This window comes from Drosophila teissieri, chromosome 2L, assembly GCF_016746235.2.
Source record: "Drosophila teissieri strain GT53w chromosome 2L, Prin_Dtei_1.1, whole genome shotgun sequence".
NCBI classification, from domain to species: Eukaryota; Metazoa; Arthropoda; class Insecta; order Diptera; family Drosophilidae; genus Drosophila; species Drosophila teissieri.
In genome coordinates, this window is record NC_053029.1 from 21,242,268 (window position 1) to 21,266,596 (window position 24,329).

At 42.4% G+C, this 24,329-nt stretch overlaps 6 protein-coding genes across 22 annotated transcripts; 3 read left to right on the top strand and 3 right to left on the bottom strand.

The window, feature by feature from the left end:
• Positions 1-825: 825 nt before the first annotated feature.
• LOC122626531 (serine protease inhibitor 42Dd) lies at positions 826-10,148 on the bottom strand. 2 transcript variants are annotated; one of them, XM_043806837.1, is made up of 4 exons: positions 9,995-10,148; positions 8,212-9,230; positions 1,171-1,312; positions 826-1,112 (listed from the first exon to the last, which is right to left on the bottom strand). In XM_043806837.1, exons 2-4 carry the CDS (start codon positions 9,097-9,099, stop codon positions 982-984), a joined length of 1,161 nt encoding a protein of 386 aa, XP_043662772.1. In that variant the 5' UTR covers positions 9,100-9,230; positions 9,995-10,148; the 3' UTR covers positions 826-981. The 2 variants fall into 2 exon arrangements, with proteins under 2 accessions (XP_043662772.1, XP_043662765.1); XM_043806830.1 differs by having other exon boundaries at positions 8,212-10,148.
• Positions 10,149-11,043: 895 nt separating this feature from the next.
• On the bottom strand, positions 11,044-12,706 carry LOC122626570 (serine protease inhibitor 42Dd). The gene is made up of 4 exons (XM_043806886.1): positions 12,576-12,706; positions 11,475-12,319; positions 11,271-11,412; positions 11,044-11,204 (listed from the first exon to the last, which is right to left on the bottom strand). Exons 1-4 carry the CDS (start codon positions 12,586-12,588, stop codon positions 11,086-11,088), a joined length of 1,119 nt encoding a protein of 372 aa, XP_043662821.1. The 5' UTR covers positions 12,589-12,706; the 3' UTR covers positions 11,044-11,085.
• A 92-nt stretch (positions 12,707-12,798) lies between these two features.
• On the bottom strand, positions 12,799-14,915 carry LOC122626548 (serine protease inhibitor 42Dd). Of its 4 annotated transcripts, none has more exons than XM_043806866.1 (4): positions 14,779-14,915; positions 13,266-14,147; positions 13,055-13,196; positions 12,799-12,992 (listed from the first exon to the last, which is right to left on the bottom strand). In XM_043806866.1, exons 2-4 carry the CDS (start codon positions 14,139-14,141, stop codon positions 12,805-12,807), a joined length of 1,206 nt encoding a protein of 401 aa, XP_043662801.1. In that variant the 5' UTR covers positions 14,142-14,147; positions 14,779-14,915; the 3' UTR covers positions 12,799-12,804. The 4 variants fall into 4 exon arrangements, with proteins under 4 accessions (XP_043662801.1, XP_043662810.1, XP_043662782.1 ...); XM_043806875.1 differs by lacking the exon at positions 14,779-14,915 and adding an exon at positions 14,493-14,619; XM_043806847.1 differs by lacking the exon at positions 14,779-14,915 and adding an exon at positions 14,461-14,600.
• Positions 14,916-15,595: 680 nt separating this feature from the next.
• LOC122622002 (antitrypsin) lies at positions 15,596-18,060 on the top strand. Of its 6 annotated transcripts, XM_043800126.1 has the most exons (4): positions 16,106-16,286; positions 16,352-16,570; positions 17,308-17,449; positions 17,756-18,060. In XM_043800126.1, exons 1-4 carry the CDS (start codon positions 16,248-16,250, stop codon positions 17,953-17,955), a joined length of 600 nt encoding a protein of 199 aa, XP_043656061.1. In that variant the 5' UTR covers positions 16,106-16,247; the 3' UTR covers positions 17,956-18,060. The 6 variants fall into 6 exon arrangements, 4 of the variants coding, with proteins under 4 accessions (XP_043656053.1, XP_043656035.1, XP_043656027.1 ...); XR_006326261.1 differs by having other exon boundaries at positions 15,596-16,570; positions 17,331-17,449; positions 17,756-17,897; XR_006326262.1 differs by having other exon boundaries at positions 15,596-16,570; positions 17,331-17,449; positions 17,746-17,887.
• A 239-nt stretch (positions 18,061-18,299) lies between these two features.
• On the top strand, positions 18,300-21,285 carry LOC122614899 (serine protease inhibitor 42Dd). 6 transcript variants are annotated; one of them, XM_043789635.1, is made up of 4 exons: positions 18,300-18,388; positions 18,865-19,796; positions 19,861-20,002; positions 20,101-20,493. In XM_043789635.1, exons 1-4 carry the CDS (start codon positions 18,364-18,366, stop codon positions 20,274-20,276), a joined length of 1,275 nt encoding a protein of 424 aa, XP_043645570.1. In that variant the 5' UTR covers positions 18,300-18,363; the 3' UTR covers positions 20,277-20,493. The 6 variants fall into 6 exon arrangements, with proteins under 6 accessions (XP_043645570.1, XP_043645589.1, XP_043645606.1 ...); XM_043789671.1 differs by lacking the exon at positions 18,300-18,388 and adding an exon at positions 18,577-18,784; XM_043789654.1 differs by lacking the exons at positions 18,300-18,388; positions 20,101-20,493 and adding an exon at positions 20,522-20,677 and having other exon boundaries at positions 18,576-19,796.
• On the top strand, positions 21,285-24,270 carry LOC122614881 (nose resistant to fluoxetine protein 6). Of its 3 annotated transcripts, XM_043789595.1 has the most exons (10): positions 21,285-21,530; positions 21,589-22,044; positions 22,151-22,291; positions 22,352-22,893; positions 22,996-23,075; positions 23,129-23,242; positions 23,300-23,640; positions 23,699-23,841; positions 23,903-24,017; positions 24,070-24,270. In XM_043789595.1, exons 1-10 carry the CDS (start codon positions 21,449-21,451, stop codon positions 24,123-24,125), a joined length of 2,070 nt encoding a protein of 689 aa, XP_043645530.1. In that variant the 5' UTR covers positions 21,285-21,448; the 3' UTR covers positions 24,126-24,270. The 3 variants fall into 3 exon arrangements, with proteins under 3 accessions (XP_043645530.1, XP_043645549.1, XP_043645539.1); XM_043789604.1 differs by lacking the exon at positions 21,285-21,530 and having other exon boundaries at positions 21,936-22,044; positions 22,138-22,291; XM_043789614.1 differs by lacking the exons at positions 23,699-23,841; positions 23,903-24,017; positions 24,070-24,270 and having other exon boundaries at positions 21,397-21,530; positions 23,129-23,220; positions 23,276-23,429.
• The last annotated feature ends 59 nt before the right edge of the window (positions 24,271-24,329 follow it).

Here is a 24,329-nt window from a genome sequence, read left to right on the forward strand (position 1 = left end):
TAATTGTTTCCCATCCACAATTGCATCGTTCCCAAAATCATAAACCTGTATAATAGCCCGGCTTTATGACCAGGCCTCGAAAGGTATGTAAATGTCACAAAACGTCTTTAAGATTGCTGCCCGGGCGGCAGGAAATCACAAGGACGCGCCCTGACGCCACAAAAAATTTGTCAAATTTAATTTACACCTGGTTGAAAATATATTTGCATATATCCTCTGCCACAAGAGGAGGCTCTATGGTGGGCTATGTGTAAAGCACTTATGCGAGTGCCGTCGACGGTCAAGGATTTGGAAAATCCTCGTGGAAAAGCAGCAAAATGCTGCAGGAAAAAGCGAGCGAAACACAGAGAACAACAATGAGCTGCACTCATAAACATCGGCTCCTGGGAAATGGGAGTGCGATGGCAGGAAGGACGAGAAAGGTTGAGGAAGTTTGGGGGGATGTGTTACTGGATGATTGCAGCAAATTGCCAACACAGTTGTTGACTTTTGGCCATGTGCGTGTCCGTGAGTCCACCAGTCCACAGGTCCTTGTGTGCTTGGACTTCGGCCACTTACTACTGGCATTCAAATTGCCAGTGCTTCCCAGCGCAGTTCGCCTGCGTTCTTGACTCTTTTTGTGAGTCGCTGTGTCATGGATTGATAGCTATACCAACTTTGATTTATTACTCCTGCGCACACACACACAGGAGGCCGATACAGGACTGCCAAACAGCCTGGCACTCGTCCAGGATCGGAGGCTGAACGGAGGCCAAATCCTCTTAATAAACTATCAACGTCAGCTCGGATGGCTCTAATTACAGAAGCAGCAAACGGGAAGGCCAAAAGCATTACGCAACCCAAAACTAATCAAGCAATCAGGTTGATATACCTGTCGGTACTTGTGCACTTGACATAGAAAACTGGCATTTATTGGATGCGGACAAAACATCATGTTGGGATTCTGGTGCTCGTGTACATAACTTATGGCACAACTCCGAATCACAACTGACTGACGTGGCCCAGTAATAAGGTGTTCTGAGCATCCTTTATGGCGAAGAAGAAGGGATGATCCGCGGTGAACTCAAATACTTCCTCTCCAATCAAAAGAGACTCCACCGCAACATTGACATCTAGAGTGTAACACAGGTCATTAAGAATGTTTGCAGTTATTTGTATGCACAGACTTACAGGACGCTCCACTGGCAATAGTTCCATTTTCGTTAATTTCAATAATCGCCTTGTGCTTCACCTCCGAGATGTGTAGGGGTTCCGATTCCCGGAGAAGGCTGCTGAGGTTTGCTCCAGGAGAGAAAAGTTGCTTTATGCCCAACTGAAAGAGTCAAAATTAAGTATGCTCAAGAATATAAATACTTCATAGGCGTAACAAAAAGTTTTTGGTGTATCAGTAGGTATTGTCAATATAAATATACCCCGAAAATTTAAATTTAATCCAATATTGTATCCAATTAAGTCAGCATGCTTTATCCCAACTTTTTCACGAGCTTTTAGTTTCCAAGAGATCAAAGTTCAAAGGGCTCTGCTGACAGGCGGACAATCATGGCTAGATCAAATCGGCTAGCTATACAGTTCCATTATATATACATTTTTACATTTATGTACATATATATGAATATATGTTAATACTTTTCAGTGAATCTACTATACGGTTTTACTCTAAAAGTACAGAAAATATGGTAAATCAAACATTCCAACAGTTTACGTTTGGCAGCCGATGCGATCAGTCGTACATCTCTCCCAAATCAAACTTCTAAGCGAGTCAAGCTTAAGTGACAAACAAACAATTTTCTATAAATAGATCGCGCTTATCAGTTCGGGCACCAGTCGTTACAAGCTTATAACAAATTTAAGAAGCTTAAAACCCAACCGAAATGCGTCCTCCACCAGACATTTGGAAGGAAAAGCCTTCACCAACAAGCAAATTTCTGATAATAACCAGAACCGATGGAACAACTTTCGCAGGAGTCTCACCGTTAGTTGTAAGAGACTACGCGACGGAAACCTCCTCCTACAAACAAAAGATATTACACAAGCTCTAAAACTCCTTAAACTTACAACCGTTCTGCACATACCCGTAGCAGTCTCAGACCACCGAAATCTGAACTACTCAAAGGGTATAATATACTCCAACGATCTACGGGGAATTGAGGAAGAAAAGATTCTTCAGAACCTGAAAAGCCAAAAAGTTTCCGCCGTAAGAAAAATTATGAAGACTCTTACAATAGAGCCGACAGAAACTGGACTTATTACCCTAACATTCGAAAAACTAGACCTCCCGGAATACGTCTATATTGGATACGAAAGAGTCCAAGCTCGTCCTTATATACCAGCCCCAATGAGATGCAACAACTGTCTACGTCTAGGCCATCTCTAAAAATTCTGTAAGAACGCAGAGACCTGCTTTATGTGCAGCCAACCTGCCCATATCGACTTCACATCAGGGGAAAAATGCGAACGCGGAGTCTGCTGCATCAACTGTACCGAAAAAAAGATGCCGGATAATAAACACAATCCTAGAGACAGAAATTGCCCAGTGATTCTGAGCCATAAAGAAGTACAAGCTATAAAAACCCTCCAAAAAGTGGGCAACAGAACTGCCTGGTCGCTATACAGGAAGAGACACCATCATGATGGATCCGTATACCCATCGGTGGCAAGCTCAAACCAACAAAAGACTCCCAATACACAACGATTGACACAGAATACGCCCTCGACATCAGCATCAACCTCCCATCACACACCATCATCAGAAGACATCATAGGATATGACGACAAAGAGGATGAAATTATGCTATCGGGAAAAACCAAGTAGCACAATAATAACAAGATCAAAGCTTAAAAATATAATATTACAGAGTTAACTCAAAACTAATCAAAACTAAGTAAAATCCAAATAAGCTCAAAAACTAGATATAAATATGGCCCTTAAAGTATTAGAATGGAACATTAACGGCTACACAAACAATTATAATGAACTCTTAATTCTTATAAAACTACACAAACCCAAAGTTATTTCCCTTCAGAAAACTTACATAACTCTCTCCCAACAATTCCCCATCCCTATAAATTACATAATCTACAATACTACGTCAATTATAGCAAAAGGTGGAGTCGCCTTGCTGATTCACAAATCTCTTCAACATTCCACCTTCACAAAAATTCACTACTTTAGATTTAGAAAACACACTACCGCAGTCATCAACACCTTCGCTGATCACTGGTGACTTTACTGGTTGGAATACTCTCTGCGGTTCCCCCAAGAGCAATCGCAGGGGTCGGATTCTCGGAGATTACATTCTTAAAAACAATTTCATCATTTTAAACAATGGCCAACCAACCCATTTTTCCACACACAGCTCCTACACCCACATCGATATAGCCTTACGTTCACCAAGCCTCAAAATCCACTGTAAATTCAAAGTCATGGACTCACCCCAGGGTAGTGACCATTTCCCAATAACAATCAACCTTTTTACCCAAGAAAAACAGATATTTAACTACACAAGAAGATTTATAACAAAAAGAGCAAATTGGACAAAATTGGAAAGCCTAACAAATTGTCTTAATAGCAAAATCCCGGTTTCAACCAACACAAACATAGAACATCCAAGAATGAATTGGTTTGAAACAACATTAGGCAATTTTGCGGGATTCACAAATCAACTCACATTCATTGCATCCAAGATAAAACAAGAGAGAACGCTATAGTCGAGTTCCCCGACTATCTGATACCCGTTACTCAGCTAGTGAAAGTGCGAAGGAGAATCTTCAACACTGACAGTTTTTGTCGGTTTGAGGGCGTTAGAGTGGGCGTGGCAAAAAGTTTTTTGGCAAATCGATAGAAATTTACAAGTCTAATACAAAAATGAAAAAATATCAAAACATTTTTCAAAAGTGTGGGCGTGGCAGCTTTGGGCGGTTTGTGGGCGTTACAGTGGGCGTGGCAAAAAGTTTTTTGGCAAATCGTTAGAAATTTACAACACTAATACAAAAATTAAAAAATATCAAAACAATTTTCAAAAGTGTGGACGTGGCAGTTTTGGGCGGTTTGTGGGCGTTAGAGTGGGCGTGGCAACATGAATCGACAAACTTGCGCTGCGTCTATATCTCTGGAGTCTGTATGCTTTCTCTTAACTTTTTAGCTTCTATAGTTCCTGAGATCTCGACGTTCATACGGACGGACAGACAGACGGACGGACAGACCGACATGGCCAGATCGACTCGGCTACTGATCCTGATCAAGAATATATATACTTTATATGGTCGGAAACGCTTCCTACTGCCTGTTACATACTTTTCAACGAATCTAGTATACCCTTTTACTCTACGAGTAACGGGTATAAATACAAACACAACTCTCACAAATTCAGAAGACATTGCTACTGCCTTTTCCAAACACTGGTCATCTATCTCAGAGGATCAAAATTTCTCCCTGGCGTTTATAGATGCCAAACAAAACACATACAGTCTAGGCACCGATTATATACCAAAACAAGAGAGAACGCTATAGTCGAGTTCCCCGACTATCTGATACCCGTTACTCAGCTAGTGAAAGTGCGAAGGAGTCTTCAGCACTGACAGTTTTTGGCGGTTTGTGGGCGCTAGAGTGGGCGTGGCAAAAAGTTTTTTGGCAAATCGATAGAAATTTAGAAGACTAATACAAAAATGAAAAAATATCAAAACATTTTTCAAAAGTGTGGGCGTAGAGCTTTGGGCGGTTTGTGGGCGTTAGAGTGGGCGTGGCAAAAAGTTGTTTGGCAAATCGTTAGAAATTTATAAGACTAATACAAAAATGAAAAAATATCAAAACAAAGTGTGGGCGTGGCAGTTTTGCGCGGTTTGTGAGCGTTAGAGTGGGCGTGGCAACATGAATCGACAAACCTGCGCTGCGTCTATGTCTCAGGAGTCAGTATGCTTAATCTCAACTTTCTACCTTTTGTAGTTCCTGAGATCTCGACGTTCATACGGACAGACAGACGGACAGACGGACGGACAGACGGACATGGCCAGATCGACTCGGCTATTGATCCTGATCAAGAATATATATACTTTATATGGTCGGAAACGCTTCCTTCTGCCTGTTACATACTTTTCAACGAATCTAGTATACCCTTTTACTCTACGAGTAACGGGTATAAAAACAGCTGAATTTATGGAACAAGACATAACGTACGAGGGTCGTTTGATAAGTCCGTGACTTTTTGAATAAAATATATTTTTTTCGTCAAAGAAGCGTTTTATTTCTCAACATAATCTCCTTTTAGCTCTATACATTTAGTCCAGCGTTTTTCCAATTTTTTTATTCCTTCCAAATAATAGGTTTTCTCAAGGCCCTCAAAATAGTCGTTTGTTTCTGTGATGCCCTCTTCATTTGCCCCGAATCTCTTACCGCCGAGCCATTTCTTCATGTTTGGAAACAAAAAATAGTCACAGGGGGCTAAATCTGGAGAATATGCTGGATGGGGTAGCAGTTCGTAGCCCAATTTATGAAATTTTGCCATGCTGACTACACACGTGTGCACCCGTGCATTGTCCTGATGGAACAGCACTTTTTTTTTCGCCAAATGCGGTCGTTTCTGCTTCAAATCAATATCGAATCTGTCCAAAAGCTCTGAATAATATTCGCCGGTGATCGTTTTACCCTTTTCAAGGTAATCGATGTGAATGATACCTTGTGCATCCCAAAAAACTGTGGCCATGACCTTGTTGGCCGACAGACCCACCTTGGCCTTCTTTGGTGCACGTTCACCCGGAGAAACCCACTGTCTTGATTGTTCTTTGGTCTCTGGTGTGGTGTGGTGGATCCATGTTTCGTCTACGGTAACGAAACGGCGCAAAAATTCGTTTGGATTGCGGTTGAACATCGCCAAACACTCCTTTGAAATGGTCACACGGTTGCGCTTATGGTCGTGTGTGAGCAATCGCGGCACCCATCGCGCGGAAAGCTTTTTCATGTCCAAATATTCATGTAAAATGTGATGTACCCGTTCAGTTGAGATGCCTACAGCCTCAGCTACCTCACGCACTTTCATTCTCCGATCATCCAATATCATTCCATGCATTTTGTCGACGATTTCTGGCATGACGACCTCTTTTGGGCGACCTGAACGTTCGGCATCACTTGTACTGGTACGACCACAACGGAACTCAGTAAACCATTTCTTAACCATTGAAATTGATGGTGCAGAGTCCCCATAATATTTATCAAGTCTTTCCTTGGTTTCGGTGATGGATTTTTTACGCAAAAAATAATGCTTAATTAGCACACGAAATTCACTTTTTTCCATTTTCGTTAAAATTCACGAGATCGTCTGCTTTCAATGCCTATAAAACGCAAACCAAAAAACGCAGCTTTCTCAAAATTTTACAGTCAGCTGTTAATCGATAACTGCTGACAGGAGCAGTGTTGTATTTAGAGCAGGTGCGCGGCAAATACAAAAAATCACGGACTTATCAAACGACCCTCGTATCTAGAGTTAAAGGGGAATACGCCAGGAAACGGCAAAATAAACTACTCCATGATACAGCACATTGGAAAACCAGTAAAAAACAGAATAATTAATTTCTTTAACTCAATTCTTAGCTCATTTATTCCTCAGACTTTTAAAATTAGCACAATAGTTCCAATACATAAACCAGGCAAAGACAAAACGGAAATAGAATCATACAGACCAATCTCACGTAACCCCTGTATATCAAAAACACTTGATAAAATAATATCCAAACGACTTTGGTGGTTTGTTACCTCTAACAAACTTCTCAACAGTCGGCAAGTAGGATTTAAAAAAAGGAAATCTGTGACAGACTGCCTACTATATGTAGACGCTATCATCAGCAGAACCCTCGTAGAAAAAAAACACGCATCAATAATATCCCTCGACTTTGAAAAAGCATTCGAAAAAGTAGGACTACACACCATAAAAAGTCAATTGCTTAAATAGGGGTGTGGACCCAAATTATTAAAATATGTTGCACAGTTTATGACAAAAAGAAAAATCAGAGTCCGAGTAAACCACAGGCAATCGCTAATCCACCCACTGCATAACGGGATACCCCAAGGTTCCCCGTTGTCAGTGATTCTCTTCCTTATAGCATTTAATAGCCTATCAGCAGGCCTGGCGACAGGGAATACGGGCCCGGGGGGAAAAATCCGGGCCCCCCTCAGAAGTCCGGGTCCAGGGGAAAACACCCCCGGAAAAATTTGCATCTGCTCGGACTTACTGTCTGCCTTAAACGCAATAAAAAACATCGACATCATATTACCCTACACTAATTCGAAGACTACTTACAAACCTCCAACCAAAAATAAAAATCCTGTGGATCCCAAGCCACGTGGGAATCACAGGAACTGAATTTGCGGACGACTCCGCAAAATACGCTACTACAGCGCCTCTGATCACCACTTTAAATCTCAACCAGGCCGATATAAACAGATACATAAAGTCCAAACTATCTAATAACTCCCTAAACCTCCTACAACATGCTTCAAGCTGGTACCAATCTATAAACATACAAAAAATTAATATCAATGACTACTCTGAATACAAGGAAATCACTAGATTATCAAGACGTGAACAAACTAAGTTTATTCGACTACGTCTAGGCCGCACAAGACTCACCCATCAATATAGATTATTGCAGGCAACATCTAACCCCTGCCAATTCTGCAACCAAAACACACTGACCTTGAATCACATACTTAATGAGTGTCCAGCATTTAATACAGCCCGCATCCACTTCCCTAATGGTAACCTCAACTCCTCCCTCTCCGAGCCTTCAACTACTAACATCCATAAAATCCTAAACTTCCTCAAAAATACAAATATTATCAATTCTCTATAACAATTAAACGTTAACTTCGACTAGCATTAAAATTAGTAGACTCTAAAAATACAGAAAAATGAAACCATGCCAAAATTATTTGAATCCCGATTAAAACAATTATACATACCATAGATACTAAGATTATGTAAAAAAAAGAAAATGAAATAAACAAAAAGACGGCCTAAAGCCATAGTAGCTATTGTCGTTCTCCCCCCCAGTATTTTTACTTTCTTAACTTTAAGCGTACAGAATGTAAATAATAACAAACATTCCAAAGTATTTCAACATCAGAGCCTTTCGGTTATTCGCTAATAATAATAATAGTAATTGGTTACTACCATTGGATCTTCAAACTAGTATTTAGGTAACTTAGGCTAAAGAACTCACCTCCTCCAGCGCCGCCTGCAAAGGTACGTGGAATTCGAATTTGAATTTAGGCAACTGCACGCGAACCTTTCGCCTGCTCAGTTGTGCTCTTATTTCATTCAGGTCTATGTCCATTAGTTTATCCTCGATGAAGGCCAATCCCTGCTCCTCCTGGGGCAGGATGATCAGGAAAACGATATCTGTGCCTGTGTAGCTCAGTTCCAAAACCTTGGCCTTCAACTCGGACAGTTCGCCGAACCTGAAGAAACCCTCTTGGGACATGGTGTCGACGCTGACCTTCCGACCTCCGTGGTTGACGAAGTCGCTAGCGTAAGTTGCGTAGTCGGGAAAGCTGGTCTGCCAGTCGGCCTTGAAGTAGATGGCATTGACCAGGATGGCCGCAGTATCCGCGTTCACTGAGTCCGGACCAATGAGGTCCTTGATCTGCTGATGGGTCTGCTCTTCCACCCAGGAGTTGATGCGCTTGGCTGTGTCCGCACTTTGGGTGAAGTTCACATTCTCTGCAGCTGATGCGAAGTTTTTGCTCAGCAAATCCTGATATGCCTGGGCCAGCTGAAGCCTCTGGGCCACGAAAATCCGATTGGCATATTTCAATTTAGGCCCGACCTTGTCCCCACTCGTCTTTTCCCACTGTCCTTTAGCCAAGAGCTGGGCCAATTTCTCAGCTACCTCGTTCTTTCCAGCTCCTTCCAGGCCCAATCCCAGTTTTAACTCGTCGGCAGTGCTGCCGTCGGCGCCCAGGTAGGCTAGTGCCAAGCCCGTCCGGATGGACGATGGAGAGAGGACGATGTTCCGGTCGGACTCAGACTTGGCCAATTGGCCGAAAAGCTGCAAGGCAAATTTAGCCTCGCCTGCGGGACTTTTGGAGTAGTTAAGAGTGTTCGCCATGTCCAGAATCAAGCCCTGGAGCAGCAGAAGTGAACGCCTTAATTGCAGGATGTGGACATGGAAAGACCAAAAGCGCAGTACCAGTGACCAGTAGGTCAAAAAATCGTGTGCAGAGAGCTTGTGCTTCCCTTCTGAAAAGATTAGGAACCATAGATTGACTGAACCAGTTAAGGTTTTTACTTTAAATTTAAAATGTGATTCCACTGTTTTTGGGGCTTGGACTGGTTCTCTAGTTATGCTTCTTCGTTCTCCCGTAAAAACAACCATACCACAACTGGTTTTCGGAAAAGATGAATCTTCCCACGATTTTGCTATTTACGATTCTAATGAAAAATCAAAAGAGTGCACAGATTTTTGAATCTTAAAAAGAGAAAAACCAAAATTGTGTACAAATGAATAAATAAAATGGTGGTACGAAATAAAGATTATTTTCTAAATATTATCTCGGGTTTATATTTGCCTACTAAACTAATACCTCAATAATGCTCACCAATTATTCCCTAACACCTTGGGAGTGGTTTATTTTAAAATTTAAAAGAGCGTATTTTCTATAATAATAGAAGAACATACATTGACATGAGTTATATATGTATAGGTAGTTGATATATGTAGTTAAAAGACACTAATTAGACTTCATTCGGTAGCGGTTCATGTGTAGTTCCATTTTCCTAGTTCGTGACTCAAATAATCAAAATTGGGAATTATATTAAGAGAAAGCACTTCAATTCTCTTTACTTTTCTCTCTTAGTTGTGCAGTTGTTGACATTTAATAACAGTGATGTCATTTTGTTTACAAACAGAAATACTCCTCTCTCCGGAAATCACATCGAAAGTGAAAAAAATAATTTCTTAGTATGTATACTAGATCAGCAATTTAATGTGTTTACCTTATTACCTTAATTATCTGTAGAGGATTTGCTTGTTCTTAATTATTTGAAGCACTAATTGCAATGAATACATAAGCCGTTCACGTATTAAAAGACTGTGCGAGGGCTTCTGCGTTGAACTGAAAACTGACTTTTTTCGGCACTCCGTGGGGAATTTTTTTTGAGTTGAATAACCCCATACATACATGTACATATGTAAATAAGTTGTTAGATTAATATATATTCAAAGATCATATTTTCTTTACCACTACAAAAGAAGACACTTAGGAAAGTATTCTTACTTCTGCACTGAAGTACATCTTAAGTTTGCCTTAAGTTTGCATCTTAAGTAAGCCTTCTAAAATGGCTAGGTTTTTCAAAAGATTTTAGATCCTTTCCAAGTATGTTAATTTCTTATATGTATTTTTATAATAATTATATTATAATATCATAGTGATGGACGCTTCCGACATTTAATAAATGGGTTGAATGTATTCTAGTGGCCATCTTCTGAAACAAACTTGTTAAAACTCGGCGTCTCAAGAATCTTTTAGTTCCTAAGATATCGACGATTATTAGACAGACGGACATGGCCAGATCGACCGGCTAGTGATCCTGATAAATTAGGTATACTGTACTGGTTCCGAAACACTTCCTCCTACCTGTTAAGTATGCGAGGAACTCGTGCTCACTTGTTTTCCATATGTAGTATATAGACATAATAAGTTTAGAAAGCGTGAATAGTGTTTCAAATTGCCATTTCAACGACATGTAGCGCAAGCCTCTACCTTCATGGGTTCGTCGGCTATGAGCGCAGGAAATTTAACTACATATTTATTGATTTTTCCGACTTTACCTGGACACTAAAAATACGTTTTGTATTTAAAAGAATTGAAATTAGTTCTATCGTTCGTTAGGATCGGACAACCTCATTTGTTCGTGTATTAAACGCCTTATGTCGCCATCGCACACTCTCATAGTGCTCTTCGTCGCTATATGGACTGCCTTCCATAGTGATCCATAAGTTATAAGTTAAACGATTCCGTTTCGGATTTTATAAACAAAGTTTTCAAATCAGTTATTGTGAATACATTGAGCCGTCTAAATAATTTTCATTTATTCAAGGGCTTACAACACGGCCCTGGAAATATATGGTGTTTGCATCGCGAATGACGAAGGCAAAGGGATGATCGGCCACGAGGAACGTAGAAAATCCCGCTCGATTTGTGACGGCCACAGCTGGGGATTATTGTGAACAGTGAGTATATAGGAGTCCACATTCATCGCTGATAGCGTTGTACTTACATGTGGCACCTGCGGCCTCTGCTCCCTCCTCGTTCACTTCCAGAAACGCCTTGTGCGAAACTTGACTGACTTTGCCTCCTGACTTATCTGCAAACAAGCCACTTAAGTCTGACTTGTCGGTGAAAAGCTCTCGGACGCCCAGCTTAAATAGAATCGAGCTTTAAAGTGGTACAACCGGGTTCTTGGTTCTTGGCGGAGTCTTACCTTCTCTAAGGTCTCTTTAAGTTCATCACGAAATTCGATTTTGAACCTAGGCAACTTCAGATACACCTCCTTCGCATCCAGCGGTCTAGCGAAGCCAACGATCTTCTCTTCCAGGGCGCTCAAGCCCTCCACTTCTCGGGGCAGAAAGATAGTCATGGACAGGTTGGAGTTAAGATACGGAAGCTCGATGACTTGCGCATCCAAGTCGCGGAAGTAGTTGGCTCTGAATGTTCCCATTTGCGCCATCATCTGGACGGGCACGCTCTTGTTCGCAGTTACTTGGAAGGTGGAGGCTCTGGTTTTAACGGGATCGAACTTCGACGCCCACTGGCCCTTAAAGTAAATGGCGTTCACAAGCAGGGCCTTCACATCGGACGTCATGCTGCCGGGGTCGATCATGTCCTTGATTTTACCACTGGTCTGGTCCAGCACCCACTGGTTGATTCTCTCGGCCGCCATAGAGCCATTGGCAAGACTGATCAACTCCGCCTCGGACTTGAAGGGCTCCCTCACAGCTAGGTTGTAGTTTTGATTCAGGCTGTACTGGTTGTTGACGTAGATGCGGTTGGCCAGCTTCAGTATGGGTCCCTCCTCCTGTCCCTGGAGATCGTTGAGGAGAGCACCGTACTTGGCGGCCGCCGTCTGCTTGTCCACCGATGGCAGTCTCAAGGCGCTCTGCAGCTCCTGGGCTGTAGATCCTCCTGCACCCATGAAGACCATGCTAAGGATGGTCTCTATGGAGACGGGCGAGGCGACAAGGTTCTGATTTGTATGGGTCTTGGAAAGTAGCTGATAGATCTCTTTGGAGGATTGACATGCCACAGAAGTGACCCACAGGAAAAGGCCTATTGTGGGGAAACTAATTATCAATTCGGTTTCAGCGATCGGAAATTCTGTTCATGCATATTTAATTTGATATTTTGTACTTTTACACATGAAAGCAGATCGAATTCAACGAAAGCTGAAAGTTAATGCCACAGCAAACATTTACATCATAATGTTTTATTATTTTAGACTAGTAATACAAAAACTTAAATCATAATTTGTTATAAGTAATTTATTGCCTAGTATTTTCACTGGCTATAAGCGATCGCCACTTACACAAGTAATACATTTGTCCGTCTACAACGAACTCTTCCCCGTGATAAGTATCTCTGTAAACTGAGCGCTGAGTGCCAAGACGAGCTTATATATGCACTGAATACATATGTACCTACTGGCAAACCTTTATTACGTTACCGAGAACTGCGCACACAGCTCTCTCAGATTGAAATCCAATGAGGTTTAGTGGGATTTCATAGCTGAGTTCTATTTGGTCTCACTGCTGTTCCTAGACATTGTACATGCTGCCATCGGAACCTTCCCTTGACAAGCCCTTCTCTCCTGATCCAGACTTGGGGTTCGAGAATCGGCCGGCGAAGAAGACGGCCTGCGGGTTTCGTATATAAAACACGAACGGGTGATCTGCCTTGAAGAGCTTCTTATTCATGTTAAGCATCATTGGTACTATCTTCATGACTGCGTGTGGGACTCAGTGTTAGGTTCGTATGTGCACGTTGCAAGCAACTGATTTCACTTACAACTGACTGCTGCTGCCTCCGACCCTGCCTCATTTACGTTGATGTAGCCGCGGTGCCTTGCCGCGGAGATTTTTTGTCCGCTTCGCGAGGTAAAGAGCCCATCTAGTTTGGCCTTATCGCTGAAGACTTCCACAATTCCCAGCTGTTGTATAAGTATTAGATATCAGATTATTATTAAAAATGCCACTACTACCGGTTACTTGTAACATACCTGAATAAGTACCTGCTTGAGGTCCACGTCGTACTCTACGCACATCCTTGGCAGGAAGATCTCCACATCCTGCAAAGTCAAAGCTGCATCAATATCGGCTAGGTCCGCGGTCTTGAGTTGCCGCTCCAACTCCTGCAGACCAGTTACTTCGTTGGGTAACAGGATTAGCATGTGAATGTTTGAGTAATCATAGGGCAGTTGCACAGCCCGAGCCTTCAGCTGTGGCAGTTCGGCGAACCTGAACTTGTCCTCTTGGTACATCATATTCACCTCCACGTGAGTGTCCCGATCTATGTGGAAATGATCAATCGATGTGGTTTCCGGCATAAAGGGTTTCTGCCATTTTCCCTTAAAAAACAAGACGTTGATGAGCAAGGCGCTCGTTTCGTTGTTCACGGCGTCCGATTGAAGCAGGTTGGTGATCTTGTGCTCCGTCTCCTGTTCCACCCAGTCGTTGATTAGCTGCGTAGCTTCCTCAGAATCAGCGAACCTAGTCGCCTGTGCCTTCGACTGGAAGAAGTCCATGGCAATCTCGTTGAACTCTGTAAGCAATTCCAAGGAATCGTTGACGTACAATCGGTTCACGGACTTTAACACGGGCCCCCTTTCGCCGTAGTTGCAGTTCGTACGCCAGAACTCTCCGAAGTTCAGGGCTATGTGATGGCGGTCTCCTGGTCCAAGCAGAAGTCCATTCCTCAGCTCCTCTGCCGTAGATCCGGATGCCCCCATAAATGCCAAGGTCAGTGAACTTTGGACGGATGCTGGTGAGAAAATTGTATTGATGTGGGGATCTTTGCTCTTTTGCACTGCCTCTTTGGTAATGATATCTATCAGATTTTGGGCAAACTGATTTCTGCCATCTTGGGGTTCACTCATATCGATCTGCGTATAGAAATAAATGTTTTAACATCTACTTTTAATTACCTAAATGTAACAAAAGTATTTAAAAATAACACATTTTCTGGCCAAAACTTAAGATAAAAAGTCAGTCTAGTTTGGCCTTATCGCTGAAGACTTCGGCAATACCCAGCTGTTAACCGCGAACTTTAGGAAACAAAGCAATTTAGAATTTGGATTTTAAGAACAGCTAGAATCAAATAAACCCGTTTGAAATGGCCAATGTTAATTAAACTTTCAATCCAAAAGTTTTGAATGACGTATTAAATTACAACTGCTACTAGGTGACTATATCTACCTCAAAGTAATAATTATAATTCACTATCCTACTTTTTATAGAGCCAATGCGAAAAGTGAAGTGGCTGCATCTAGTATTTGCTTTCGTCATAACAAATTGCTTTATAGCAAACGTCCTGATTGCAATTCAAAAATAAATAAGGGTGTTGATGAGTATATATGTATATCTAAAATTTAACAATACTCTCTACCCTATTTGGATTACTGCATATTTAGACTTACTTAACATAGCCTACCAAGAGAGATTTTGAATTCTTTTAGGAACTATGAATATTATTTCTCTACACGCACTGATAAGCTATTTGCGCTGATAACTTACACCGGAAAGAACAATCTCACGGGGGCAATCGGAAAGCAGCCGGAGTAAGAGCGTGGTTTCTGTCAGACTGCGCGGAATTGACTAACGCCGGAATACGCTGTGAGTCAGAACTGAACGAACTGCACCTCGATTAGATAAATTCCAAGAGAGTCTGAAGTGCGTAGCGCTCTCGACTGAGAGAGCTAGCTGGCTAGCCCGCTGGAACCGAAGTTTCCTGGCGGCGTACCCGAAATTGGACAGCTTGATAACTCATCTAGCTTTTTATTAAAATAATTGCTCAAACTGTTAATAAGTACAAAACAAGAGAGAACGCTATAGTCGAGTTTCCCGACTATCTGATACCCGTTACTCAGCTAGTGGAAGTGCGAAGAAGAGTCTTCCACACTGGCAGTATTTGGCGGCTTGTGGGCGTTAGAGTGGGCGCGGCAAAAAGTTTTTTTGCAAATCGATAGAAATCTACAAATCTAACACAAAAATGAAAAAATATCAAAACATTTTTCAAAAGTGTGGGCGTGGGAGTTTTGGGCGGTTTGTGGACGTTAGATTGGGCGTGGCAACAAACTTGCGCTGCGTCTATGTCTCTGGAGTCTGTTTGTTTAATCTCAACTTTCTAGCTTTTGTAGTTCCTGAGATCTCGACGTTCATACGGACAGACGGACGGACATGGCCAGATCAACTCGGCTACTGATCCTGATCAAGAATATACATACTTTATATGGTCGGAAACGCTTCCTTATGCTGTTACATACTTTTCAACGAATCTGCTATACCCTTTTACTCTACGAGTAACGGGTATAAAAATCGGAATATCTACTTTATATGCTTCCGAAAAATGAGTACACTCTGACTCTTCTATCGCAGAACAAAAATGTTGGACACATATTTTACCATTTCCCAATGACAATACGAACAAGGAATGCAGGTACTAGCTTTCTTCACCATGAAGGATGTGAAGTTCACACAGGGCTTGGAACACTTCGCACTTTGTCTGCACGACCATTTGTGCCGGGCAAATCCTGGCCTGAATATCATCTACTCCCCGTTGTCCATCCAGACCTCTGCGGCCATGCTGCGAATGGGAACGTCGGAGGGATCGGCTACAGCTAAGGAGATGGACGAGGGGCTCCGATTCGATGGGCGAGATGTTCAGGAAGTAGCTGAAAGCTTTGGTGTCCTCCTCAAGTCCTATGAACAGTGCCAGGACCTTAAAATGGTAAACGGCCTTTATGTTATGAAGGGTCTTCAAGTTGACGAGCAGTTTGGCCACATTCTAGAGCAGAAGTTTTGCTCAAAACCAATGGAGATTGACTTTAGCAGCGAGCAGGCTGCCAGCATAATAAACCACTGGGTAGAGTCACAGACCAACAACCTAATCAAGGACATTATCGGTTCAAAAGTTCTAGCCAAGGACTCGCGGCTGTGCCTAGTAAGTGCTATTCACTTCCAAGGAAAATGGGCAATCAGATTTAATGCAAAAGACACCCGAGAAGAGGAATTCTTTGGATCGGGTAAGCCTACTAGAGTGAGAATGATGCACGTGTGCGAGAACTTTTTTTTTGCCGTGCTTCCCAAGTTCGATGCCACTGCCCTCAGAATGAATTATAGTGCCTGTAATATGGCTATGATCGTTATCCTTCCGGATAAGAAGTCGAGTCTCACGAGCCTGGAAAAGCAGCTTACTGATATTTCTCTAGAGGCGTTGTCATCGGTCATGAATCTGGAAAAAGTTGATGTGAAGATTCCTAGCTTTACAGCCGAGTTTCAGCAAGAACTATCCCAGGCCTTTATTCTGGTTAGCTGAAATGGATTTGTTATCTAATTATACCCGTTACTCGTAGAGTAAAAGGGTATACTAGATTCGTTGAAAAGTATGTAACAGGCAGAAGGAAGCGTTTCCGACCATATAAAGTATATATATTCTTGATCAGGATCAATAGCCGAGTCGATCTGGCCATGTCCGTCTGTCCGTCCGTCTGTCCGTCTGTCCGTCCGTCCGTCTGTCCGTCTGTCTGTCCGTATGAACGTCGAGATCTCAGGAACTACAAAAGGTAGAAAGTTGAGATTAAGCATACTGACTCCTGAGACATAGACGCAGCGCAAGTTTGTCGATTCATGTTGCCACGCCCACTCTAACGCCCACAAACCGCGCAAAACTGCCACGCCCACACTTTTGAAAAATGTTTTGATATTTTTTCATTTTTGTATTAGTCTTATAAATTTCTATCGATTTGCCAAAAAACTTTTTGCCACGCCCACTCTAGCGCCCACAAACCGCCCAAAGCTGCTACGCCCACACTTTTGAAAAATGTTTTGATATTTTTTCATTTTTGTATTAGTCTTCTAAATTTCTATCGATTTGCCAAAAAACTTTTGGCCACGCCCACTCTAGCGCCCACAAACCGCCAAAAACTGTCAGTGCTGAAGACTCCTTCGCACTTTCACTAGCTGAGTAACGGGTATCAGATAGTCGGGGAACTCGACTATAGCGTTCTCTCTTGTTTTGATTATATGGGGTATGGCTATTCACAGATGGGCATGAACCGTATGTTTAGTGGTCAGGCCGAACTTGGCCGAATTCTTAAATCCCAGGAAAGCCTATTTGTCTCCAAGATCGTCCACAAATCATTTATCGAGGTTAACGAAGTTGGCACTGAAGCTGCAGCCGCGACGGGTGAGTAACATGATCATATTTGAGTGAAACAAAAGCTCTACTTTTGGCAACTGATATCCCTTATCTGTACATATTCATACGAATACCGTACCAAACATTTGCTAACAAGTCTAACTTTCGGCAATTGTCGGTTTTTTTTTCATGTAAAACCGTTCTCGTAAAACGTTTATATTCAGTAATAGTAATTTCACTCAAATTTTAATTTTAGTATTGGTAATTCCACTCGAATATTTATAATCAGTAATAATAATTTCACTCAAATATGTACATATATATTCTAATTAACTAATTCAAAGATCTTGTCAGCTGTGGCTGCCACATTTAGAAGCATGCCTGCACCCCAGTGTCCTCCAAAGGCATTTCGCGCGAATAGACCTTTCTTCTATGCCATTATTGACAACACCCATGGTCTTCTATTTGCCGGTCATTTTGTCACTGCAAGGGTTGAGAACTCTAAACATGTAACGCATGTACCCAAGGAAACGGATGCACGGATGAAGGAATAAATTGTTCCTACGACCATTCTTAAACATTTTTTATTTGACACATAAAATATGTAAGAAATTTCTCCCTTAAAATTCAATCCCTAGCAATAAAATTGTTCTTCAAAATTATTTTAGTTTTAATTAAACTGAGAGACTACGAGTAAGGTGTGTAAATGCAGGGGCTTAAACGATTATATTGACTCACAGATTCGAAATATTCTAGTAAACAAATTTAGATAGAAATGATTTCAGCTTCAGCTTTTCTCTGTTATCAGTAAACTGAAAAAATCCCATTATTGTCGCAGCTAATAACAAGCTCAAGCTGAGCTTTGGCTGATAAGGGCGTAGCAAATAGTGTGGACCAGAATTGAGGCCAGTCTATTAGTTACGCTTTGAAGACTAGGTTTACTGTAAGGAAAATTACTGAGGATGGACCTTCGTTTCTTTCCATATGGTGAGTTATCCGACTGTTCGACTCTAAAAAGGGTGAAGAGAGCAATATACATTTAAAAATTGAAATCAATGAGAACACTGAATGCAGGCGAGAGAAAAACCCGTTTGGGAATACGAAATGAAGAGCAAACACTGTTGTGGGGGAATACATATGCGGGTATAGAAACAATGTGCGCTCGCTGAGAGAATTCAGTTGTTGCTTAAAGGCCACATCATAAAAGTCGACGACGGCACCCGGTTATAAAAACAAAAATTACATTACAAACTCGTAGTCGCTTTGGAACAACTGAGGACCAGCAGTTGGAGCAGGCAGTTAATTACAGTTTCTGATAATCAAGAAAGTGAATCCCCGGCGAAACGGCCAACCCGAAAGATATAGTGAACACTATTTGTGGAGGTGACTCATCAGTCCAACGCAATTACATAAATTTATGAAATCGAGCACACCTCACCCACGGTCGATTTGGATACTTACAGCTTGTTGGTTGCTCCCCCTGCTCGGCCTAGTCCTTTCCTCGTTTCCACCGGTCCAGTCGGCTGACGTCACTATGGCCGACGCCGCCCACCAGGAGTTCGCCCGCCGGTTGGCCCTCTTTTCTATCAACGTGTACGGCAAGCTGTCGGCGCATAAGCCCGGCGAGAACATCGTCTTCTCACCCTTTTCCATCCAGACCTGTGCGGCGATGGCCAGGCTGGGCGCAGAAAAGGAGACGGCCACACAGCTGGACCACGGACTGGGTCTGGCCTCCAGTGAACCGAAGCAAATTGCACAGAGTTTCCACCAGGTGCTGGCCGCCTATCAGGACAGCCAGATCCTGCGCATCGCCAACAAGATTTTCGTGATGGAGGGCTACCAGCTGCGCCAGGAGTTCGACCAGTTATTATCCACGCAGTTTCTCTCGGCGGCTCAGAACGTGGACTTTGCCAAAAATGTCCAAGCAGCGGCTACCATCAACAATTGGGTGGAGCAGCGCACAAACCACCTGATCAAGGACCTTGTGTCGGCTGAAGTACTGAGCTCCAATTCGCGACTGGTACTTGTGAACGCCATTCACTTCAAGGGCACCTGGCAGCACCAGTTCTCTAAACACTTAACCCGCCCCGAAACCTTTCACCTGGATGGCGAGCGAACCGTCCAGGTTCCGATGATGAGTTTAAAGGAACGGTTACGCTTTGCCGATCTGCCGGCGCTAGATGCCAAGGCCCTGGAACTGCCCTACAAGGACTCAGACCTCTCTATGCTAATCGTTCTGCCGAACACCAAGACGGGTCTGCCCGCACTGGAGGAAAAGCTGCGCCTCACGACCCTCTCGCAAATCACGCAGGCGTTGCACGAAACAAGGGTGGTGCTCAAATTGCCCAGGTTTAAGGCAGAGTTCCAAGTGGAGTTGACTGAGGTTTTCCAGGAGGTGAGCTTTACTTTAGATACATAAGCAATGAAATGGACTTCATGTTTCTATAAACCTCCTGCAGCTTGGCATGTCAAGGATGTTCACTGATCAGGCTCAATTTGGAAAAATGCTACAAAGTCCGGAGCAATTGAAAGTGTCAGCCATCATACACAAGGCCTTCATAGAAGTAAACGAAGAGGGAACGGAGGCTGCGGCCGCCACGGGTAAGTGGTCGAAGTCATTGGTATTTTTTGGCATCCATCATCCTGTGCATGTCCCATTTGTTCATCCGTGTCTGTCTTGTCTTCTTTCCATCCTGCAGGCATTGCGGTGCGTAGGAAGCGCGCTATTATCTCACTTGAGGAATCAATTGAGTTCTTTGCCGACCATCCTTTTACCTATGCCGTTGTGCATCAGGAGGATCTGCCATTGTTTTGGGGCTCAGTTGTGCTGCTCGAGGAAAATGTCTCCGCCTCCAGCGAGCATGATGAGCTGTGATGGTACCTGATTCTTTGGCAAAACAATAAACGCAGCTATTTATTTACAATGTCCTAAGTTTTGTCACGCATTTACCTGAAGACTTAGGATAATTCGTAATTAATCAAAAACAAAAATCCATTGACCGGTATGCCTGGGTAGAATACATTAAGAAAAATAAATAGCATCTGCACCATTATTTGCTTGTCCACTATCTAACTACAGTTTTTAAACCCTTGAGCTACGACTTTGATGTTCATTTGCAGGAATGGTCATGTGCTTCGCCACTATGCTCACGTACGAACCGCAGCCCGTCCGATTCCATGTCAAGCATCCATTTAACTATTATATAATCAATAAGGATTCTACAAATTTGTTTGCGGGAAGAATCAACAAGATTTAAAATTACATCAGTCACAACCATTGAACTGAATTTCGATGTAATCCCAATTTGCAGGTTTATTCCTGAGCTTTAGATCGATGCCCATGCCGAACCCGGATCCGATACTTTTCTATGTCGATCATCCATTTAACTTTTACATTCTAAACAAGGACTCAACAGCTCTCTTCGCTGGCAGCATAAAGAAAGTATAAATAAGCACCTTCTACTAACCAATCCACCATGACACTCGAGGGCCTCATCTTCATGTGCCAGTCCTTATAACTGGCTTGCCGAGCCTATATTCAGCATTTACATTATCTGTAAGGATACACACAACTTTAGACTGTGTGCAATTGATGATCTTATATACACACTTAATATTTTTGTACTAACCAAGCATGTACCCTTAATAAAGTCTGAGATCAAGTTTCTAAAATTCTGCATTGTTTCCATGGTTCTTCCTCAGGATTCCGGGTGATGCCCGTGGCTGGCTTCAGTCGCAAGAACTTCATTGCTAACCATCCTTTTGCATTCTACGTGAAGTCCCATTTGGATCTGCCGATATTCACTGGGCGTCACTTGGGTTAAGCATTATGATGCTTTCAATGAAAAAAATTAAAGTTCAATAAAATAAAATAAACGAGAGCCACTTAATAACTGTGATTTCGTCAAGTCGAAGTAATTTATAGAAATATCTTTGGCTAACGCAGCCAAGCTTGACGGTGTAGCACGCTATCGATAAATTGGTTAGACAAATCGAACAAAGATTCTCAATAGTTGATCTTTAAGTGTTAGACCAAACACACTCAACATGCTCCGCTGGATAGAAATGGGTGTTCTTTTGGCCATATTTTCTTTGGGACAAGGACATATTTTATCTGGTTCGTTTAATTGTAAGTAGCGTGAACTCAATTCTATATTAAGATATTTCAAGATGAGCTTCGTACGCAGTAACTCTCTACAGACAATTGCCCCCTCTATATTATCTCGATGACTACGATCTCTGCCTGGATAATCATTCTGGTATTTACTGCTTGGTGTACGTCGAGATTTTACCCAATGCTAGCTCTGCTCTGTGGCACCAAATTGACGAAGTTTCAAAGGACTCAAAGCACCGTTTTCGCCATGATCACGTCTTCAGGGGCGTGTGTCTGGAGAGCTGCAAGCAAAGTATCAATAACATATCTGAATTCAGGGAGTACGAGAAAGATGAAATTCTGGATAAGGAACTTATATCCTACTACGACAAGGTACACCATCGGGAAGAAACGAATTCTGAAAGGGCTCTCCTCTATAAAAAGGTTGTAAACAGCTGCCTAAACTATAAGTTCGGTGAAAAGTTTTCGCTCAGGGTTCGAAACCTTATCGAGTATTGTGTCTCGTCCTCGGATAAGGACTTTAAGCTGGGTAAGTCACGATATTTTTAACAAGCTATATAATTGTATTGGTGCAGTTTTCTGCTTGTATTCCTGTATTTGGTAATTGAAGCACTGTGTAAAGTTTATTTCCTCAGATTTGGTTGACTTAACGTTTTATGGTATTCTGGTCGTTATAATCCTTATAACTTTGTGTTCGTCTTTCCTTGACTACCGAATGAGCCAGATGAGTTCGCAAAAATCTGAAAATTTCTATCGAAAGCCACCAAAGAGTCGTGGTAAGTGAATATGAACTACAGGAATTTGACACCCTTAAGTTGATTTCGGTCCGCCTCCAGGAAAGCGACTCCTTACATCCTTCTCAGTGGTACGAAATTATCATCGATTGGTTGAGCCGTATAACTCAGATTTCTCGCGTGATGTGAGCTTTTTTGACGGGTTTCGGGTGATCGGCGTGTTTGTAGTGATCTTAGGCCACACGCTTATGGTCTACATGACTGTTCCAATAGAAAATCCGGAGTTTTTTGAGCAGTTCCTTTTCAGGTTCGAGACTTCAATATTCCAGAACGGCAGCTTGGTCATCCAGATATTTTTTGTTATAAGTGGCTTTCTTCTCTACGTGAAATTCACCAAACGCCAACTGATTCAACCCAAGACCGGCACGCTTCAGTGCATTGTTGTGTACTTCCGTGTGTTTTTCTACAGATACTTTAGACTCCTGCCGTCGCTTCTAGCTCTCATCCTGTTCAATGGAACACTGCTGGTGCGCCTTCAAAACGGGCCCTTTTGGCTTCATCTTACGGAGGCCGAGCGGGTCTTCTGTCGGTCCAACTGGTGGAAGAACGTGTTCTTCGTGACAAACCATATGCTGGAAGACAGTGTACGTTATTTGAATTATTGTTTAGCGTTTCAGAAAAGCCACCTTAATTTTATAGCAGTGGAAGCATTTAAAATCACCTTGCCTATCCTATTTTTATTGTAGTGCTCCCATCAGACATGGTACTTAGGAGCTGACATGCAGCTATTCGAGCTCTTTCTTATAGTCATTATTATAACCAAAAAGTGAGTTCCTTGCCCTTCTTGGAATTTCAAAAATAGCTCTGTGCTGCTTTCAGGCATCCTAAGCTGGCAAAGGCAATCTACGCAACTCTTTTTGCACTTGCCTGTGCAGTGCCTGCTGTACTGACCTATGCTCTTGAGTTGGATGGTATCTACCATATTCGTCCGGAGTAGGTTTTTATAACTTATATTATATTTCACAGTCAATGATAAGTGAATGTCCCTAGAACGTATCGATACTTGTACTTCCGACATTCTGACACATTCTATCAAATGTATCCCCCATTTTACACAAATCTTGGAGGCTATCTTTTTGGTTTTCTGTGCGGTCACTTTTACCTCAGGCATCGTTCTGGAAAAGTAGAACTTCTCCGTCATCTTAAGTACGAGCTGACCATGTGGCTGCTTGTGCTGGCAACGTTGGGAGTCCTTTTCTCCGGCTACATCTTCATTCGACGGGACTTTGCGAAACCATCGCTATGGCTAGCCTTGTATGCGGGCATCCATAAGATCATGTGGGTGGTAATATGCGCAGGATTCGTGATCTTAATGAGCTGCAAGGTGGGAGGTGGGTTGAATAACAGATTTTAATGAAAGTCACCGAGTCACTCTCGAATCTACGACAGGTATGGCCTACGATTTCTGCACATTGCCGGTGTTTCGGCCTTTGGCAAGAATCTCATTTCAGTCGTTTCTCTGGCACATTGTCGTCCTAAGAACAGTGGTGGGATATTTTAGGCAGCCGGTCTACATCTCCAGCTTCTATCTGGTAATAATAATAATTTACATATGTATAAACCTTGCTTCAATTGATTTGATCTCCATTTTAGATGTGCACCATGTTGAGTGTGTTTATGCTCACCCAGCTCGTGGCTGCATTGGTGGCGGTGCTGCTTGAATATCCATTTGTAGAGGTGCTGCGTTGCTTAATAAAGCCGGTGAAAGGTATACACATTGTGCACTTGACGAAATTCCAGCTAAATTAAACAAATTTCAGGACAGGAGGAAAACAGCCTGGAAATTCAAATGAAACCCGCGCAGTCAGCTGTTTAGGGTTTCCCTATTACGCGACAGGGATGCACGCTGTTACCGACACACAATGTTGCGTTTTTTTGGCGATTTATATTTTGGTACTTAATTCCGACATCCCTGCAGGTATATACATAAATAATCATTAAAAGGACGGCTTTTTGAAAAAACGAAATATTTCTAATGCCTATTCTGTATATTCAACAAATGTCCTCGACTTAGATTTAT